This window comes from Lampris incognitus, chromosome 14, assembly GCF_029633865.1.
Source record: "Lampris incognitus isolate fLamInc1 chromosome 14, fLamInc1.hap2, whole genome shotgun sequence".
NCBI lineage: Eukaryota > Metazoa > Chordata > Actinopteri > Lampriformes > Lampridae > Lampris > Lampris incognitus.
Window position 1 is genome coordinate 11,666,891 of NC_079224.1, and position 21,855 is coordinate 11,688,745.

The following is a 21,855-nucleotide window of genomic DNA, read 5'->3' on the forward strand; positions in this document are numbered from 1 at the left end:
GCAAACTGACATCCGTATGAGAGCAATGGAGTTTGCAACAACACCGCAGCCGGAGGCAGTGCATGCCGTTGCTAGGCAACCCAGACAAAACCAATGGAAACAGAGCAATCCACCCAGAACAGCAGGAGATGCAGGCAATTGCAAATATTGTGGCAGCTCGCATTCAAGGGGCAGAGAGCATTGCCCGGCCTTCGGGAAACAATGTAGGTCATGTGGGACACTTAATCACTTTTCTAAAGTGTGCTTAAAGAGCAAAAAGGGGCATGCTGAGGGCAAGGTAAACTGTGTGGAATACACAGAAGAACCCCCAGAGCATAGTAATGATGCAGATGATCTGTACATGTTTGAGTCAATCGGCGCAGTGCACACCAAAGGAAAGAAGTGGTTTGTGACTCTGAAACTCCACGACAAGCCACAACAATGTCAGCTGGACTCTGGAGCCACCTGCAATGTAATGGGCTTTCAAGACAAGAAAAGGCTGGCCCCAAACACACCTCTCCGCCCGAGTGACACCAGACTGAAGCTGTATTCGGGGGAAACACTGAGCTCTATGGGCACCTTTGAGACTGACTGTACTGTGAGAGGCCAAACACACAAGCTCTCATTCGAAATAGTGAGGACCAGCCAACATCCTCTTCTGTCAGGCTCCACCTGTGAACGCTTAGGGCTCATGCATTTCACAATTCCAGAGGATGTGCTCAAAATGGAACACACACAACCAGGAGCCCTAACTAAAGAACAGCTCATCAACAGATACAGTGACGTGTTCAACTCCCCTGTGGAATCCGTGCCTGGGGAGGTCCATTTTGACCTTGATCCTAGTGTTGCTGCAGTACAGAGTGCCCCTCGCAATGTCCCAATCGCAATGAAAGCAGCAGTCAAAGCCCAGCTGGACAAGTAAGAGGCTGACGGCCACCTTGCGCCTGTCACAGATCCTACAGATTGGATCAGCAACATGGTGATTGTTAAAAAACCAAAGAAGCTGAGAATATGCATTGACCCTAAACCATTGAACAAAGCCCTAAAGCGCTCTCACTACATCATGCCTACCTTGGAGGACATTTTGTATAAATTGCCCAAGGCCAGAGTCTTCACGTTAGTGGACGCTCGGGATGCATTCCTGCAATGCAAACTGGACTATGAGAGTAGCCTCATGACCACGTTCTGGACCCCCTGGGGGAGGAAGCGGTGGCTCAAGTTACCATTTGGAGTATCGGTGGCGCCCGAGGTATATCAGCGCAAGCAGCACGAGCTCCTCGCCGGTCTGAAGAGCGTTGAGCCCATTGCAGACGATATCCTGGTCGTTGGCTGCGGGGACACAGACAAGGAGGCTGGGGACGACCACGACGTCAAGCTTGCGGCGTTGATGGAACGCTGCCGCGAGGTCAAGCTTCACCTCGGCCTGAAGAAGTTGCAGTTCAAGGTGGCTGAGGTGCAGTTTCATGGCCACATTCTCTCATCTGCTGGACTGAAGCCCGATCCAGAGAAGGTGAGAGCCATTATTGACATGCCGAACCCAACAGATGCCAAGGGCGTGCAGCGTCTCATTGGCTTCGCTAACTATTTAGCCAAGTTCATGCCTCATCTATCTACTGTCTGCGAGCCGTTGCGACGCCTGTTGGACAAGGACACACCCTGGTACTGGCTGCCTAAGCACGAGGCGGCGGTTCATGAGCCTAAGGCGCTGGCGACAGCCATGCCCGTCCTGCGCTACTATGATGTAACTAAGCCAATCACAATCCAGAGCGACGCCAGCCAGAGCGGTCTCGGATGCAGGAAGGTCAGCCCATCGCATTTGCCTCGAGGGCTCTTACCCCCACCGAAAAAAACTATGCACAAATTGAGAAGGAGTGTCTCAGTATCGTCTTCGCCTGCCAGAGGTTTCACCATTACCTGTATGGCCGCGACCCAATCACAGCAGAGACGGACCATAAGCCTCTGATCTCTATTTTCAGCAAGCCACTTCTCAATGCGCCCAAGAGACTCCAGAGCATGCTCATGACTCTGCAGAACTACGACCTGAGGGTAATCTACAAACCAGGCCCAGAGATGTTCATAAGCGACACGCTCAGCAGAGCTACGGCTGGATGCTCCGGCAGAGGGACTGCATATCAGCGACACGCTATCTGCTCTCTGCAACAAGAGCAGGAAGACATACAGCACGTGAACCAGGCAGAGTACCTGAATGTGACTAACCAGCGGCTGGAACAGATCAGACGACACAGCGACAGAGATGAATGCTTACAGGCACTGAAGAACACTGTTCTCGTGGGCTGGCCAGATGTAAAGGAGGAAGCGCCCCTCATCGCTAGGGAGTACTGGCCCTTCAGGGATGAAATCAGTGTGCAGAACGGAGTTCTGTTCCGGGGGCAAAAAGTCATCATCCCAAAGTCACTCCGCCCAGAAATGTTGACGCGCATACATTCAAGTCACATAGGGGGTGATGCATGCTACCGACACGCTCAAGAGACATTGTACTGGCCCAACATGCAGTCAGAGATAAAGGACTTTGTAAGCAGCTGCTCGACCTGCAATGTGTACGCCCACAATCAGCAAAAGGAGACCATGCTCTCTCACGAAGTACCAACCAGGCCATGGCAGGTCTTGAGCATGGACCTATTCAGCTTCAGACAGAAAGACTATCTCCTAATAGTCGACCACTATTCCGATTTTTGGGAGATTGAGCTTCTACCCGACATGTCTGCAGAGACAGTCATCAAGCGATGTAAGGCACAGTTCGCCCGACATGGTCAGCCAGAGAAGGTTATTACAGACAACGGCCCTCAGTTCACAGCTCAGTTCACACGGTTCGCTTCTGAGTGGGAATTTGAGCACGTGACCTCCTCTCCCAGACACCCGAAAGCGAATGGCAAGGCCGAGTCGGCCGTGAAGATTGTAAAAAATCTTCTGCGTAAGGCCGCGAATGATGGTGAAGACCCCTGGAAAGCCGTGCTTCACTGGAGGAATACACCTACGGAAAACATGGGCAGCCGCCCAGCACAACGCCTCATGTCCCGCCGGTTGAAGACGTCCATCCCGGCGGCAAGCAAGCTCCTGGAACCAGCTGTTGTCGTGGGCGTCACTGAAAAGCTGCGCCACAGGAAGCAACTCGCCAAATCCTTCTATGACAGATCTGCCCGTGAATTGCCAGTACTTGAAATTGGGGAAGTCGTACGGATGAAGCCCCTGCCAGGTGATAACACTGGCCGCTGGAGTCGGAACTTGTCTCCGCAGGGTTGCGCCGAGGTCTTATCTTGTGGACATTGATGGCTCCCTGTACCGTCGTAACAGGATCGATCTCAGAGTGGCTGAGCCAGCTGCACGAGCCGCGCACAATCCTGTTGAACCCGCTGCGGCACACACACCGGACGGGGATCCAGCTACAGAAACTGTCATTGAGACCCCTCAGGCTGTGTTCGAGCCGAGCCCCATCAGGTCCATGCCCAAGGCGCCATCTACTCCTGTTGGCGCTCCGCGTTCGGATGGACACACTTACACAAGGGTTGGACGGCTGTCTAAACCTCCACTGAAACTCACTATGTAATCTGAATAATGTTGATGGTTGCTATGTGGGAGAGAGGGGGAAAAGAGGAGAAATGTTATCATACGCTACTGTGGTTATTACACTGGTATGGGATATGAAGAGATTTACTGCTGTTGCACTGTTATTGGTTGTTCGTATATGAAAGTAATTTTATTTTGCACTAACTTCATGTGTATGTGTTTATACTTGGAAAAGGAGGATGTTACGGGTCTAGATAGATCGATGCCATCGGCTATCCACTAGTTTACCTTAGATACACATGACCCGTGCTCAGGAACATGTTACATCACTTTGATTATACTTGGCTGCACTGAGCAACTCGTGTGTGTGTCATTCTTTATAAGATAGCCTACTGAAACACAGGCCGCCAGACCATCACAGGACGGACACACACACACACACACACACACACACACACACACACACACACACACACACACACACACACACACACACACACACACACACACACAATCTAATATGGCCGATTCACCTGACCCACATGTCTTTGGACTGTGGGAGGAAACCGGAGCACCCGGAGGAAACCCACGCAGACACGGGGAGAACATGCAAATTCCACACAGAGGACGACCCGGGATGATGACGACACGACCCCCCCCCAGGTTGGACTTCCCCGGGGTTCGAACCCTGGACCTTCGTGCTGTGAGGCGGCCGCGCTAACCACTGCGCCACCGTGTCGCCTTTTCCTCCTCTCACACACAAAAAGCAAAGGAGCACTTTGTCTCCCGTCGCTTTACTGCGAGCATATGGTATTTAAGACAGGCCCATGAAGGAATAGCAGGAGCAAGAATCGTATGGTAGAATAGTAACCCAAACAGGGCCAGATAACGTTATAAACTGCTCAACAACCAAAATTAGGGCCAAATCCAATTACCAAAAATCACCAGTTAGAAAAAAAAAGATTACAGAGTAAACAATAGACCTCCTCCTCCCCTCCTCACACCATTGGCATGCATACTATCATTCCACTAATTGTGCGTAATATGTTTCTGTTATTGTGTAACTATATTATTCGTTCTTGTTATTGTTTTTTGTTATTGTTTTATTTTATTTGTTATTGTTTTTTGTTATTGTTTTATTTGATTTGTTATTGTTTTGTTATTGTGTGCCGTCATTATTGTTGTCGTGTTATCAAGATATATGTCTTTTTAAAACAGCTTCACCTTTAACAGAGAAAATGTTTATTGGCTGGGGCGGAGCTGATATTTACAGGTCCCTGTTATTGCTGCTGAGCAGTTTAGGGTAGGAAGTGCCAATGGATCGCCCGTGCCGATAAACGATCAACTCGAGCACGTACTCATCCACTTTCACCACCACAGATGTCATCTTTTCAGTGGACATGAGGAAGACGATGGTGAAGATAGCCACCTCAAACTCGGGACTGACACCAATGAAGGAACCCCCTAATGGCTTCACCAGCCCCTTCCAGCTGAACTGCAGGTTCAAGACATGGTCATCTTCATCAGGCTGTGAAGACAGACATACACAGAAATACTTTGAAGAATACATTCAAAACGCTGACGGTGTTCTACTGAATACCAAATGTCTATCATCTCTGACGGGCCAACCAACAGATAAAGTTTACATGTGGCGCATACTGAAAAGAGCTCAAGTAACTCAAGTAAATATAGATTTAGTAGTAAGAGCAATGGCAGTCATAATGAACATAAAACTCAATTATTTTACTGATCCCAGTGGGTAAATTCATTTTTTGCAATTTTATAGTGGGAAATATTTGCTCCCTTAACACAAGCTGAGATTGAGTCATACTTGGACAGGCAGCCATGTTTCATCCATGCATTTTGGAGAGCCCCCCCCCCCCAACTCAATAGAAGTCAACTGCAAGTGAAAAGCAGCCAATGTCTTGCTCAAAGACACTCCGTCCTGATGGACCCTTGCCAGCACACTAGTTTGAATGTGAGTTCTTCCTGCTCACTGTGCCCATCTGCCCTTGGTCATAGTTGGCAGTGGTGACTGCTGAAAGTAGTGGTTTTAGTGGTGCTTTATGAACCTAAACGGGGACATTTTATTTCTCACTGAAACAACTATTCCATTGTATATTCCACCTGGGCAGTTCAACTAAGTAGGATTTTTGGGGGCTTCTGGGTAGTGTAGCGGTCTATTCCCTCTGGTATATTTTTGTATGGTATCCAGAGGCGGCTGGCCAGCATAGGGCACTGGGCGTCGCCCCCTTCAAATAACAAGAGATGCAAATCTACTTAAACACGTTAAATATAATTTAGTTGTATAATGCAAATAATGATGAAATAAAAGTGGTTTTCAGTGTGTGAGCGCCTGTCAGTAGCCATTAAATATTGGTTCCAAATGGCATTTGGTTGATTTCTGTCAGAATACATATACTTCCTGGGTGAGGGGCGCCGGCCAAATGATACCGTCTGTAAGCCCTCAAACTTTTGGCGAGCAGGTGACCCGAGGCTGCTGTCTGATTGGTTTCTTCAGATTTTCCAGGGGGCGCAGTTCTGTGCGCCCCAGACACTCCCACTTTTATTGGCAGCGAATTGGTATTGTTTTAATGTTTTTTGATCTAATGCGATTGGACAATTCTCATGGCTGTCAATCATGTTCACACCCACCACCACGCCTCGTCTCAACTGTCAATCATCCACCATCTACGAACCCTGATAGAATCTATAGGCTATATTGTCCTTCTTAACAACTCTGTGACTGTGGACAGTGAAACAGCTGCCAGGTGTGCTGCGCCAAGGTAAATTGCGCCCCCCCCCAAAAAAATTTTTTAGCACCAGCCGCCACTGATGGTATCACAAAAATAAAGACCATACACACATCCTTATTCAACAACAAACACCCCTGTGTGTTGTGCTAAATCTAACATAGACAGGTCAAAATGACCCAAAAAAGTACCCTGAAAAACAAATTCCACAAGGACATTAAAACGCCAAAGCAACCGTTAAAAATGTCAAAGACCTGAAAATAGAACGAACATAAAAACAGAATACGAAAATATCATGTAGCAGACGGTGGGGGGGGGGGGCATGTGCCTCTCCCGCCAATATATTCTGAGGAAAAACAGGAAAAACGGAGTAAAAGGCAAAAGGTGAGAACCTCACATTGGCATAAACGTAAGTGGGAGGAGCTCGGTCGCATAAGGAAAGGTGTGTACATTGTACGGGTGTTTAAATTGGGGAAATCAGCCTCAGCTGGGCAGTTGTGCAGCAGACCAACTCAGGCTTTGTTGTGTAAATAATAAAAGTCTTTAACCGGGAGCTCTGTTTGTCTCGACGACCACTTCATTTTGATTGTTTTTCTGATCACCGGCCACCACAGAGAAAACTTGGCATCACGAAGAGGGTTGGAAAAAGCCAGCAGCCGCGGTGCGGGTGGTGGGGCGAACGGTGCTGACCCTCTACACGGAAAACCTGTGGCCACATATAGGTAAGCAAGTTTGCTTTCATAAGTTTCTGTGTCGCTTTGTCCTACTGACTGCACCGGTAAGAACTGTACTAAAAAGCTTGCCAAATTTTTTTTTTTTTAATGAATTTATTTCTAGTTTTTCCCCTTATCCCACCCGATTAACCCAATGGCATATGGCCGGAACGCTTGTCGAATAACTCCTCCGGCTCACGTTTCCACAGGAAGGAGATAACACCACAGGAAGGAGATAACACCGTAACACCAGCTTCCTTCAAACTCGTGCCCTTCTTGGACTGTGACGCCCACATCGGGGAAGACAGGAGCCTCCACATTGGGGTTTACAGGAAACCTACACACACCGACCAATATCTACTTTTCGACTCACACCACCCTCTGGAACACAAACTGAGCGTCATCAGAACTCTGCAACACAGAGCTGACAATGTGCCCAGCAGCACTCAGGCCCGACGGGAAGAACACAAACACCTGAGGGGAGCCTTAAAAACCTGCGGCTAGCCCAGTTGGACCTTTGTGAAAACTGCAACACGTCCCAAAAAGACCAACCGGGTGAGCGATGAGGAGAAAAGGAATAACATAGTCATCCCGTATGTTTCTGGGGTCTCCGAGAAACTCAGGAGAATTTTTAACAAACACCGCATCCCGGTATACCTCAGACTGGGGCGAAGGTTTACCTTTCAATACGACAACAACCCTAAGCACAGAGCCAAGACAAGGAAGGAGTGGCTTCGGGACAAGTCTGTGAATGTCCTTGAGTGGCCCAGCCAGAGCCCAGACTTGATCCCCATTGAACATCTCTGGAAAGACCTGAAAATAGCTGTGCAGCGACGCTCCCCATCTAACCTTATAGACCTCGAGAGGATCTGCAGAGAAGAATGGGAGGAATACCCCAAATATAGGTGTGCCAAGCTTGTAGCTTTGTACCCAAGGAGACTTGAGGCTGTAATCGCTGCCAAGGGTGCCTCAACCAAGTACTGAGTAAAGGGTGTGAATACTTATGTACATGCAATATTTCAGTTTTTTATTACAAAACCTTTTTCACTTTGTCATTATGGGGTATTGTGTGTAGATTGATGAGAAAAAAAAAAGGAATTTAATCCATTTTGGAATAAGGCTGTAACATAACAAAATGTGGGGAAAGTGAAGGGGTGTGAATACTTTCCGGAGGCACTGTATATTTGCCTCCTGTAAGGGTTTAAGCATTCGCCTCATGTGTTCAATAAAGTACTGAAAGACGACCTGCATGATCTGAAGGAGAAAGTCACCAGTACAGTCATTCGGTATGTGGATGACATCATCATTTGTTCAGAAAACACTGAACAGTGTCATAAGGTCTCTGACAGAACTAGCGAAAAAGGGACAATAAAGCGTCTCAGAAAAAGCTGCAATATTGCTTGCCTGAAGAAGAATATCTCATAAGAGCAATGAGCCACGAGGAAATGCGTATCTCGCCTTCCCAATTAGAGGGAATACCAAAGGCGCCCAAGCCAAACACGGTTCACCAAATTATGACGTTTCTAGGAATGACAGGATATGGCTCTGATTGGATCAATGACTACGCGGTAATAACCGGCCTGCTGCGCTCATTAATACAATAGGCAGGAACAGAAAAATTGCAGGCTCCACTGAGTTGGACCCCGGAAGCAGAAGCAGCATTTACCAATATCAAACAACAGGGACAGTCAGCTCCAGCTCTAGCCTTGCGAGACTACTCTAAACCACTTCACCTCTATGTAGCGGACAGGGAGCATCATCCCACAGCAGTGTTAATGCAACACACAGGAATAGGGAATATACAACCCATTGCTTACTACTCGGTAGCAGTCCCCTGTAGAACAAGGACTGCCACCTTGCTACCAAGGACTTGCAGCAGTAACCCTGATGTATGACAAAGCCTCTGCCATCACGATGGGATACGGGGTATTCGTTTACTCCCATCACAAAATTTCTAACCTGATCAAAAAAGTAAAGTTTGTCCTGACTGACAGCGCCTGAAAAACTATGCCACCTTTTCCCTGACATCAAGATAAGACAATGTCAAACTGTTAATCCAGCAGATAGTGTTCCACTTCCTGAGGGTGGAACCCCACATGATTGTGACACAGAGGTATCATCCTTCCTCAAACTAAGGGCAGATCTGACCTCGACTCCCTTACCACAGTCTGACTCGTGTTATTTTGTGGATGGATTGTGCTATCGCGATGCAAACACGTTAAAAGCAGGCTCCGCGGTAGTACAGATGAATGGTGCGGAAAGTGAGGCAGTCACTGTTCTAGTTCAACGGTGCCCTCAGCCCTGCTCAGCCCAGCTGGCAGAGCCAATCACTCTCACAGAAGCAAATTAACAAAAGATAAAAGAGTAACCATTTTCACAGATTTGGCATATGCGCATGGCGTCTGCCATCTTTTTGGGCTCAATGTGGCGCTCACGTGGTTACAAGAAAACGGATGGATTTCCCATCCATCATTTTGACCAAGTGCAAGCACTGATCTCAGCAATGTCTATGCCATCTCAGCAATGTCTATGCCAGCACAACTAGCAATAGTCAAATGTAAAGCGCATAAGAAAGATGGCACCTGGGAATCCAAAGGAAACTCATTAGCAGACACTGCAGCCACACTGGCTGCATCCACAACCCCAACGGCACAAATGGTACTCACAACTGACCTAGCAGATATAACTGAAACAGACAATAAATATCCAGACGTCAGCGGCCATTGCCTATGGGAACAAAAAGGGGCAATAAAAGACAGTCAGGGGATATGGCGAAATCATGAAGGGTTGACGGTCGCAACTACAGATCTCCTCTCCCTCTTGATTCCTGATGCGCATGGTTTGACCATTGCGCAAGGTGGGAGTGTGGAGTACAAAATGTACTCCATATGCACTCCGTATGTACTCTGTAGTTTTCCACTTCTCTGTGTGTATGAAACTTCTCACTCACTACAGACACACATACCCATTGTTCTCATGCGTACCTTCCATGGGGCCACATAGCAACTGTTATCATGCTTGCCTCCCCGTTGCCGCATCCCAGGAATGGCCTGGTACAGCAAAAGATAAGTGCAACAGACTTGCAGACACTCACGAGGCACAGAACGTGGTTAACGTAGATGTTTCCTTCATTCCTTTGTAAGATTACACCTTAGTTGATGCAGGAAACATAGTGTATGACACGACAGACTATTATATAAAAAAAAACACTAACTCCAGCTCAGGGGCAGAGCATATCCTCACAGACGAACCTCTGTGTAACCTTATGTCTCTCCATCTGCAGATGCATTAAAGATCCTCTGTTTGCTCCAATATTTGTCCGATGATCATTCTTCCCAGAGGTTGCCGTGGCAAGAGCCCAATAAAGGATAAGGAAAATACACAACAGGAGGTACCAAGGAAAATAGTATAACAAGGCTTTTGGGCACCAAAATTACAAATAGAGGTGGATGCAATCTTAGCAAAATATGAGGTCTGCATAAAAAAATAGTGTCAGAAAAGGGATAACAACTCCAATTGGGCATATCCCGATTCCAGAAGGACTATCCAAGCACATTACAGTGGATTTTGTGGACATGATAAAGCCAGTCCAAGGAAATGATACATGTTGGTAGTCAAAGACTGGTTCAGCAGATGGGTAGAAGCCACTCCGGCAAAGCACCAAGGTGCAGACACGGTTGTAAAATTCCTGTGTAGAGAGATAATTCTGAGGTTTGGTATCCCCTCCAGGATAAGTTCAGACAACGGAAAAGCATTCATCCAGAAAGCTATCAAAGGAGTCTACCAAAAAAATGGCAGAAGAGGATGCATTTACCATCCCCAGTCTCAAGGGATGGTAGAGAGAGTAAATGGCCAAACACAACAAGAGTTGTGCCACACCCAAGCTAAATTGGGTAGATGCCTTACCATTAGCCCTGATAGCATATAGATCTCAAACTAACCGCAAAACACAACTAACCCCGTGTGAAATGCTAACAGGCCGGCTCATGCCAACTCCCTTAAATAAATGCACACAAAAGGGACCTAATCTTGAAGTGTTAGAAAAAGAGATCAAATTGTATGTGCAACAATTGTCTAATATCCATCGAGCTATCTATCAACAGGAAAAACAGAAGGAGCCTGAAGAAACTGGGTCCAGCCCCCATCCAGCCTGGTGACCTGATCTACGTGAGGGTCTTCTGGAGAAAGTGGAATATCCCCAGGCGAGAGGGACCATATCGAGTGGTCTGGGCATAATCTACTGCAGTCCAGATAGAGGGATCTCCTACCTGGTACCACCTCAACCACTGCACCAGAGCCCCCTGGAGTGTGGAAGACACACCTGCTGAAGACCCTGAGAGCCACCAACCGCACACATGGCCATTGTACACATGGCCATTGAAACTGTAGTTAATGGTCACGCCTATTTGCATAATTATGAAACTGGTCGTTGGTTTCGGTCGTTATGCCACTGTATTATTTATACAGGTGGGGATACCTGCAGTCAGTTGAGACTGAAGAGGTCACTTAGATGAGTGATGAAACGTTTCTCTCAATAAACGTGTCCAGATGAACTGATTCAACCGTCTTTGATTAAGGCCAGATCATTTTTCTGTTTTAACTGACAGTGTTGGATTCTGTTGCCTCATCTATTCACTACAAGGACACTGACAGGTATCCATGCCCACATTACATGAGGTATTGTTTGTAAATTAGCAGTTTCATTACTTTTTCTTTTGTCTCTTGCACTATTGGTGCTGTTCTTTGAGTCTGCTTGCTGCTTAAGAGTTAAATGTAATCCTGCGAGAATTAATGTTTGTTTTGTCCTATCTGATCATGGAAATTTTATTCTCTCAAACCACTATCACTGTTTCTTGAAAGAATGTAATATACAGAACAAATAAAACAACAGTTCAGTATACAGGGCAAGAAGACAAGTAATCAGATCCATTAATGGACTAAGGGACTTCTTGAAGAGCTGCACATTTTAAAGTGGCTGTAGACAACTTTTCAACCCCCCCCCCACCACCACTATTTCCAAGTGTTTTAATTGTTTGCGCCGCTGTTGCGAAGAAACCCGGATTTCTTTCTGTTAGCAGCCCAGCTACTGTCCAAAGCAAGAAACAACCGTAGGAGTCCCAATTTGAACTAGAAACCCCGATCTCTGTGCTATAAGAAAGTCAGAGTAAAACATCCGGTAGTAATAACAAGTAGGCAGGTTGTGCAACTTACTGATCCAGTAGAAAGAATGCCAACTGAATGTCGGTTTGGAACCCTCTCAAGTCCCGGGTGTTGCATCAAACTCTGTTCCCCCATCAAAATCTGTTTCCCCCAGCAAGAGTTTGATGCAACATGGGGACGCTTGATTAACCTTAACCTAACCTCAACCTAACCCTAAACTTAACCTGTTCGTAACCGATAGCTAACCTGTTTCCATGCGAGCGCTTTCGTCTGGCTAGGGGGAAACAGATCTCGATGGGGAAACAGAGTTCGATAAAACACTGGAGCTTGCTCCATCAAGTAAATGCCCGTCTGAGGTTCACTCCTGTTTTACCTCTGTTTCTATCACTCTCCCTGTTCACCTTCTTTGTCTCCTCTGTCAACGGGTTTTTTTCTCTCTTGCTGGGTAGTTTTCACTGTCACTTTGGTTGTTCTACCATCCGCCATTTCCGCTACTGATATAGAGATACATAGCTACCACGGAAAACAAAAGCGCCATCCTCTTCCTATTTTGGACGCACTTCATTTGTGCCATAAATGGAGCCTTCATTCTCTCACGAGATCGTACCGTACAAAATTGCACAGTGAAAGCGGGGCTTATAGGGATACAACCTAAACACCAACGTTCCCATTATTCTATAACCATTAGACTGTGCAAGCCACATTAACTTCATAATTATAAATTAAAGCAAAAGTTGTCTACTGCCGCTTTAATAAAAAACAGATCCGTTAACTATATTCATGACTCAATGATGCAACCAAGAGACAGAATCTTGTCTTACCGTGCTTTTGTTGCTCCTTGCTTTGTAGCCTTTGTAGTCAACATGGTCAAGCTTCTCCTGTAGGTAGAACTGGACCCAATTATGAAGGCCCATTATCTCCCGGCCATATTTGGTTTCCCCAACAAACACATGTTCAAATCCACATGAATCTTCACTATAGAAGAAAAAAAGAAGTCAACAATGAACTTAAATGTTACGCTAAACAAAATTCTCATTATGACGCTTCAGTTAGTATACTAACTAGACCTTAAGTTATTGTGCTAAGATCCTATATATCGTATTCTTTCAGATTCAAAGCAAAGCTACAAATAAAGGTGTGACAGTGAATACTCTATCCCTAAAGGGAAGCTTCGTCACAACGCAGAGTTAGTTGCAGCACACCACCCCTGGAGCATAGGTTATTTTTCAGTGTGCTTCTTGATACTTGGGATTGGTGAGAAATTCAAACATGGGAGGTTTCACCTTTTCACCTATGGCACCAATTCCTTAACCGTCTGAACAGGATTGCCATAGTAAAACTCACCCTCCACTCCTGTCCCTGTGGTAGAGGCGGAACCAGGTGTCATACAGCTGTCTCTTGAACTGCATCTGGTCCGATGGCGACTGCCCCTTGCTGACCAGATACTTGTGAGCACACTGTGAATCAAAAACGTTACCGTGAGCAATTAATACCCGTTAATGTTTCCCTCCACTGTCAATATTCATCAGCTTTATAATGGAGACCCAACATTTTCTTGTTTCTGTTTACAAATTCATTAATGAGATGTGCGAAATATACAAACTTTATCTGCATAGTCTGTTCACCTCCTACATGCAGCTTTTATCTGCTATTTGCACAAAGTGCAGAAGAGACTATTGTTCCTTAAATTCCTTTTCTGTCCCTTGTCCACTAGTCTTTTCAAAACCTACAGATATTCTACTTTTAGTCAGTAACATATTCTTTTTTCCCTCCTCAAAGTTTTTTTTCTCTCCGTTATTCTCATTTGGTATTTTCCAAAGTCCCTGTTCTCCTAAGGCCCACCGCTGCTAAACTGCTATGGTGGTTATCGAGGTCTACAACTGCTTCCCTTCACCGGCAGGTTTTCCACGGGCCCCCCGAGGGTTGGGCCCCGCAACACATTACCACTACCAGCTCCCCACTCAAGAACATTACCGGTTGTGTTCCCAGTGACGCCCAGCTAAGCTTCAGCATTGGGACGCTAATGGATTGGTGTGCTGCGCCAGCCGAGCGCACCAAGAAAACAGATTCCTGTTGTGGTAAGATGAAACTAATCATCCACTTGAGAAAATAAGGCCGGTGCAGCTTGGAAACAGTAACATCTAGTCAGGAATAAAAAAGAAAACACTGACTACATAAAGGTACATTATCTTTGCCATGTTTATAGCGAGCTACTTCTGGCCTCTAATTCTGAGTCACTTTTGTCATCTTCAAAGATCTGTTCCGTCGCTCTCCTGCAGACATTTTCCATGGAGAGAAGTTGTGATAGTCTTATATCTCTTTCATATTTAGTAGCTGTGAGGACTATGACTCATTAAAGCCATTGTGGGGAAACTCTTCTGCTGCTGAAATATGACACATGCAACAAGACACGACAAAACCCTCACCTTCATGACATCGGTCTCCAGGATGGCATCTAGAAAGAGGTGGTTCTCTTTCAGCTCCTCTCTGGTGACTTTCTCTGACACGCCGGTAGACATCTCATAGTTGTCCAGCAAGCTGATGAAATCTGCACGAGACAAAGTACAACTTTAAAAGATCAAAAACTGTCACACTCACAACCGACATGTGACGACGAACAGACAAATAGGGGTCAGGCGGAAGGCTCACAAGCATAAGTCTTTATGCTTTTCAGCTTGTCTTCATTGACGTAAGTGAAGAGCGGGGCCCTGGCCCTGTCCGAGGCGTAGTTGGAGCCGTGAGCCACATAACCAGCCCTTCCCTGAGAAGAAGAAGAAGAAGAAGAAGAAGAAGAAACGGCTATAAATCAACACACTGCATCTGAAACAACGCACAAAACCTGAAAACTATGTGGCTAATTTTCATTTTATTCTACTTTTTATTGTCATGTCTGGTAAGTAAATATGTTGGGTGGGGTTTGGGATTTTCTCCCCAATTCTATCCAGCCAATCACCACACTCTTCTGAGTCTTCCTGGTCCCCCCAGTTCCCCCTCCCCACTAAACAGGCGCCCCGACCGACCGACCAGAGATGGCGCTAGTGCAGCGACCAGGACACATACCCACATCCGGCTTCCCATCTGCAGGCACGGTCAATTGTGTCTGTAGGGACGCCCGACCAAGCCCGAGGTAACACGGGGATTCGAACCGGCAATACCCGTGTTGGTATGCAACGGAATAGACCACTACACTAACCGGATTTTCCATAAATATGTATATATTTTACCTGACTACCTTGTAACTGCCTTGTAACATTACGAAAAGTCTACTACTACTACTACTACTACTACTACTACTACTACTACTACTTTGGGCTGCTCCCATTAGGGGGCGCCACAGCGGATCATCAGTTTCCATTTCTTCCTGTCTTCTACATCTTCCTCTGTCACACCAGCCACCTGCATGTCCTCCCTCACCACTTCCATAAACCTCCTCTTTGGCCTTCTCTTCTCCTCTTCCCTGGCAGCTCCATATTCAGCCTCCTTCTCCCAACATACCCAGCATCTCTCCTCCACACATGTCCAAGCCATCTCAATCTTGCCTCTCTTGCTTTGTCTCCAAACCATCCAACCTGAGCGGTCCCTCTAATATACTCATTCCTAACCCTGTCCTTCTTCATCACTCCCAGTGAAAATCTTAGTATCTCCAACTCTGCCACCTCCAGCTCCACCTCCTGTCTTTTCATCAGTGCCACTGTCTCCAAACCATATAACATAGCTGGTCGCACAACCATCTTGTAAACCTTCCCTTTCACTCTTGCTGGTACCCTTCTGTCACAGATCACTCCCGACACTCTTCTCCACCCACTCCACCCTGCCTGCACTCTCTTCTTCTCCTCTCTTCTGCACCCCCCGTTACTTTGGACAGTTGACCCCAAGTATTTAACTCATACACCTTCGTCACCTCTACTCTTTGCACCCTCACCATTCTACTGTCCTCCCTCTCATTCTCGCATAGGTATTCTGTCTTGCTCCTAATGACTTTCACTCTTCTCTCCAGTGCAATACCTCCACCTCTCTAGGCTCTCCTCCACCTGCACCCTACTCTCGCTACAGATCACAATGTCAACCGCGAACATCATAGTCCACGGAGACTCCTGCCTGATCTCGTCCGTCAACCTGTCCATCACCATTGCGAACATTAAAGGGCATTACCAAATGTAACATTACGAAAAGTGCTGGGGAAATATATCTCAACAGGTTTATACTGATACCAAAAAATTTGGTACCAAAACTTATTGACGCTATTATGTTGGTATTATTGTGGACTTTGTACTGTAGTAATCTCTCGTGTGATTTTATCGTGACTCTACAATACCCCTACTGCCATGCTTATGTGATTTAACAATAGCTGAATAGCAAAACCCTACCCCATGTTGTTGTACAGGCTCTCAGTAATAACGGTAATAATGATTATTGTTATCATCATTATTATGACTACTCTCATCATATAAATTACCTGTCAATGCCATGCTTGTTATACATGTCACATTTAATCCAAGTTTCATGCAAGGAATTTACATTACTCTTTGTAGAAAGCATTTGCTGCTTGTGACATGAGTGGCGCTGAAGGCACATAGGGCTCCAGTTCAGATAATATTTGAATTTTTGCTCTTATCTGAGACGGATTGCTTTGCATCGCAGAGGAGAGACAGTGTGCATGGCAGACTTCGGGCCTGTCGTGAACAGACTGATTTGGGGATGGCGTGCTTGCATGGCAACAGCGCAGATGGGTTGCTCTGGCTCTTTCTCCATCTGGGGTTGTTGCTGAATGTAAGCGTAAGAGTTGAACGTTTTGTCCCGCGAGATAATCTTCATTATACGACCACTGCATTTACAAATTCTAAAGCATAAACACCGTTATGTTAAGATAATCTGTGTAACAGCCATTTGTCCACAGTGTTTTCTATACATTGTAAATGCATCAACATTTTCAAAATAAAAGTTCACAGACCAATGTTGTCTCGCAGAACAAAAGGTTCAGATGTCGTAAGCTTGTGCTGATCACACATCCCATCTGAGGTGTTTCTCCACAGAGGGGGAGGAACCTTGGGGGACACAGACTTGGGAAATGCTGACTTTTAGGCTGATTGGGTTTTCGTATCTCAAACTGGGGCCAGTCTACCTCGTGCTCCTCACCTGGGGGGAAATGGTGTAGTCGGTCCCTGGTTTCAGACGGTTGGCATCCAGACGCCAGAGTTCGTTTAGCACCTCAGAGAGCTCCTGGTTCACCCCTTCACTGCAGGGCGGCAGAGAAAAACACGAGTTGAAAATGGACGAAACAAAGATGGTGAACTGTGCTGAATAAGTCTGAAGGACATGCGTCCACCTAAGACTCTGATACAGTTTGTGAGGGGGTACGTATGTTTCTCTTATTCTCAAGTTCTGGAGAACCATTTCTGCAAGAGTTTGCTTCAGGAGTAGTTCCCCCTCCCCCCTGAAAAGGCGCCCGGACCGACAAGAGGAGGCGCTAGTGCAGCGACCAGAACAAATACCCATATCCGGTTTCCCACCCACAGACACGGCCAATTGTGTCTGTCGGGACGCCCGACCCGCCGGAGGTAACATGGGGATTCGAACTGGTGATCCCCGTGTTGGTAGGCAAAGGAACAAACCGCCACGCTACCCGGATGCCCAAGACATTTTTGAACATACCGTATACCGTGCTCGAGAATTTTGATACAATAGTGACAAGAGGGGTCCGTGCATGCGGGCCCCAGTGCAGCAGCATTACCTGCATATATGGTAGTTTCAGCTCTGGTGCCACCGCTGCCAATTACCACTGCTAACGAGTAACCCCTTCAGTTCATCATGGTGACGTGAGATAACATTGTCTCAGACGTGCTTTATGCATCAGAAAACCTTGATTAACTTTAATTAACTTATGGAGATGGAGAGACAAAAGTAATTACCAAAGACACCTTATTCGAAACTAATCTGTTTTTTCTTGCCAACTAAGGCGCCAAATTCAAGGCGTTTGCCAATACGACCAACGCAAGTAGATTTGGACAATCGCAACAATTTCTTTAAAAAGTTAACTCAAGATAACAGAATCTGAAATGTTCTGATGCAGAAAACCCCGTCTACTCGATACCCTCCACTTTCAAATGTAAAGTCCAGACAAACCCCTTCAGCAGATGGAAGACTGACGTTATATTGCTTTGGTTCTCAGGGTTCTACCTTGTCTTTGGTGTTTTTATTGTTAACGGACACAATAGTGCAGAAATAGGACAACTGGCTGGGCGACAACTTGGCTTTAAATGACCTCCGTCTTCCTCATTAGATTACCATTGTCCGTCTCTCCGTAGGAAACCTGATAGGAGTTACTACTAAAAGTTTAGCCAGGGTGCACCGAGGCCTCTGATGCTACTGCCACCTTATCCTTTTCTGTCTCCTTCTTTCACTCCCTCAAGGCACCTCCCTCCAAACTGGGCTGAGCCGAGTGTCTTCTGCACGTTTTCAAATGGGCACCCCCCTTCTTCCTCGATGTTTCGTCATTTCAAGCCCGTGACATCTCGGGGGGGGGGGGGCTCGACGGTAGAACCAGCATACCGGGTACTACTAACCCCCGCTGTCCACCACTCAACTCTATGATGTTGGTAGCCCGTCACCAGGTTGGTTCTACCACCGCTCATTCCATTTCATCCAGATCCACCGGGATGCCGCCCCTGCCTGTGCGTTGATGTGGGCTACCAGCCACTTCCTAGCCAGGCCTTCAATCCCAAGCAGTCCAAGAGCTCTTCCAGAGCAGCTGCGTAAACTTCTCATGTTTTGTCTTTTTCTGAGCACTATCTATATTTATCGTTCACATTTGTCATAACACTCGGTTAATTTACCCTTATTCATTTTTATTAGCCTAATCAAAGACAGATGTAAAGTGGAAAGAGTAGTAGAAGCATGAGGGAGATAGTCAGAGTGGTCTTTTTGGACTAAACTCGCTCCCCGCCAGATTGGGCTTGTTCACTCTATGTCCCCCATTTACATGAGGGAAAAGAGGAGAGAAGAGAGAGAAATTAAAAATATTTTAAAAAATTACCTATTAATTAATGGCAGTTTTTAGAATGTTTGTTTCCTTCTCCTATCAGAATTCTTTATTCATCATCGAGGGGAAATTGGGTAATCCCTGTCTTGATGGGTTCACCTTGGTTGTTATCCAGTGTCTTTAGTAGTAGCTTAAAAGGATGTCCATGTAGGTTTCTTGTGTTGAATCCAAGGGGGTTGGGGTAGCTATTGTCACATTCAATCTGCTAGATTGGAGTGTTGTTTTTACTCCTTTCTATCGTGTGATTATCTCTTATCTTGATTAGAAGAATTGGTAAGGTAATATAAGCTGGTCCGTAGGCAACTGGCAAGGTTGACATCTCAGGGGGCTTGACAGTAGAACCAGCGTCCTGGTACTAACCCCACTGTAAACCGCTCAACTCTATGATGTTGTGAGCCTGTCACTAGGTTGGTTCTCATTCCGCTTTGGCCAGATCCACCGGGATGCCGCCTCTACCTGTTTGGTGATGTTGGCTACCAGCCGTTTCCTATAGGAAACGACTGGTAGCTGGGCCTTCAATCCCAAACAGTCCAAGAGCTCTCCAGAGCGACTGCCCTGCAAAGCCCCTGCGGCCGACTTCCACTGGCAGATTCCAGGCTTTCCATCCATTGCGTTGGGTCTCAAAGATGAGGCCCTGATATTTCTTCAGCTTGCGCTCCTGCGCCTCCTCCATCCTTTCTTTCCAGGACACTGTAAGCTCGATAAGAACCTCCTGCTTGGTAACTTTACACCAGAGGAAACTATCAGGTCTGAGCCTAGCGTGGATTATCCCCTCTGGGGAATTTGAGCTGCTTCTTAAGATTCGCCTGTTATGTCTGCACACATCGACAGCGCTGCATTTGATTTGGTGCTGTTCTATTGTGCTGGGGTCGATTGGTGATGCCTGCGGGCTCTGGGTTGTTTGATCGGGTCTGCCTGTGACGCTGTGTCAGTCTAAATAAACAATGCAACGCAGAGGTTGTGTCGAGCGACAGCGCTGTGTCCCGACGTGATTTCTAAACACAATACCGCCCTCATCTCCCAGACACTTGCTGTGGTCAGGACCCCTTTGCTCCTCATCTCTGCTGCTGCACGCTCCCCTGACCTGAGTGAGTGGACGAAACTAAGGCCATTAGAAAGTTGCTTTGGCTTCTTCCTTGTCTGCTCCACACCGGCAGCCAACTGTGTTAGAATCCCATCTGCCAGACTTGACCAACACGTGGAGAGGACATGCTCAAGGTTGGCTGGCCTTCCACAGAGTGTGCAGCTGGGGCTCTCTGCCAACCCCCGTATGGAGGGTTGATGGAGTAGGCAGGAGATCCTACGCGAAACACAACAGAAACTTGATCCGGTGTCCTTCCATGCTCCAGATGTCATGCCAGACCAGTGCCCTCTCTCTCACACGCTCTCCCACCTCATCCAGCTGCCCTGCTTGTTCAAGGCTACAGCCTCGACATGCCGGCTTTCCTCCCCTGCCTTACGGACCTCCATCTGCACCATGTCACGCTGCCCCTTCGGGTCAGCCTTGTTCCAGCTTGCCCCGGTGGGGCGGCCCGGACGCAGCCTGCCCTGGGCTACTGGTTTGTCATCATTTTCGGTTGCACCCAACTGTACGCAACCTAACATATGGAGAAGCGTCACGAAATCACGCCCAACACCGGCCACACCCTTGCCACCATGACTGTCCCCTGACATACAGACGGTTGGCACATTGGCCAACAGTTGAGAATAAAAAAAAAAAATTAAAAAAAAGAGACAGGAATGGCGCATCTGCTGAAACAGAAACCGCCCTTGTTCTTTAATTAGCCCGCGCGTGACTGCGAGTGCCTCAAAGAGCAGAAGTGGCCGTGCAGCGGTGCACAGCCTCGGAATAGCAGCGCGTCCTCTCTGCGCTGCTTCTGCCAACTAACCACTCACAGCTGCGCACGCTCCCCCCCACCCGCTCCCACGGCTGCAACACGGTGTTTAACTCGGGCGACGTGAAGGCTCCTTGAAGAACATAATCAGCCTCCAAACACAATGAGCTCAAAAGGAGAAAAAAAAACGTAACTTCTCTAAACCAGATGTTGGCCTTGAACAGGAAGATGACATTTGCGTTGCACAATAAACGAAAAGCCCTTAAAAACTTAATACTGGGTTTGTTTGTTTGTTTTTTAGAACAAGCAGCAACAAATAAACTGCCGTGTGCGCGCTTTTTTCCCAAAGAAAATCTGGCTTTGATCGAAAGAACAAGGAAACATGTTATATGAGGGGGGGCCCTCATCGTAAAACTGGAAACAAAAGACGAAAAGTTTCAAAACGGAATCAACAGAAACTGAGAGAACACACACTACACGTGTCGGTAGTGATGGTTCTCGGTAGAAGGCGCGCATCGAGCGAGACCTCTGTGACGCATTTTGCAAATCTATAACGAGCGGTCTTACCTCCGGGCCATGGCTTCGCTCAGCAGAGACGGAGACTTACGAAAGTTTTTTCCCTGAGGACCGTTATGACGGCCGTCGGTCGAGGAGATGCTCTAAACAAGCAGCTAATCACATTATAGCGAAACGCCCTCATAGCGCGCGGGGGGGGGGGGGGTCGAGGAAAGGGGCGGGGCTTACGTTTCGGCTGCGCTGCGTTGAAGCGCCCATTTATAATTCATAAGGGCGCTGATAAGGGAGCTTTTACTTTGAAACAGCGCGAAGTTAAACAACGACGCCGCTCAACG

General features: G+C 47.0%; 1 protein-coding gene across 1 annotated transcript; it reads right to left on the reverse strand.

The window, feature by feature from the left end:
* Window positions 1–3,519: 3,519 nt before the first annotated feature.
* On the reverse strand, window positions 3,520–21,704 carry si:dkey-222f8.3 (Poly(U)-specific endoribonuclease-C-like). The gene is made up of 7 exons (XM_056293293.1): window positions 21,572–21,704; window positions 17,267–17,366; window positions 14,780–14,891; window positions 14,557–14,678; window positions 13,475–13,587; window positions 12,952–13,105; window positions 3,520–5,032 (listed from the first exon to the last, which is right to left on the reverse strand). The coding sequence occupies exons 1-7, from the start codon at window positions 21,580–21,582 to the stop codon at window positions 4,772–4,774; spliced, it is 873 nt and encodes a 290-aa protein (XP_056149268.1). The 5' UTR covers window positions 21,583–21,704; the 3' UTR covers window positions 3,520–4,771.
* Between the last annotated feature and the right edge of the window lie 151 nt (window positions 21,705–21,855).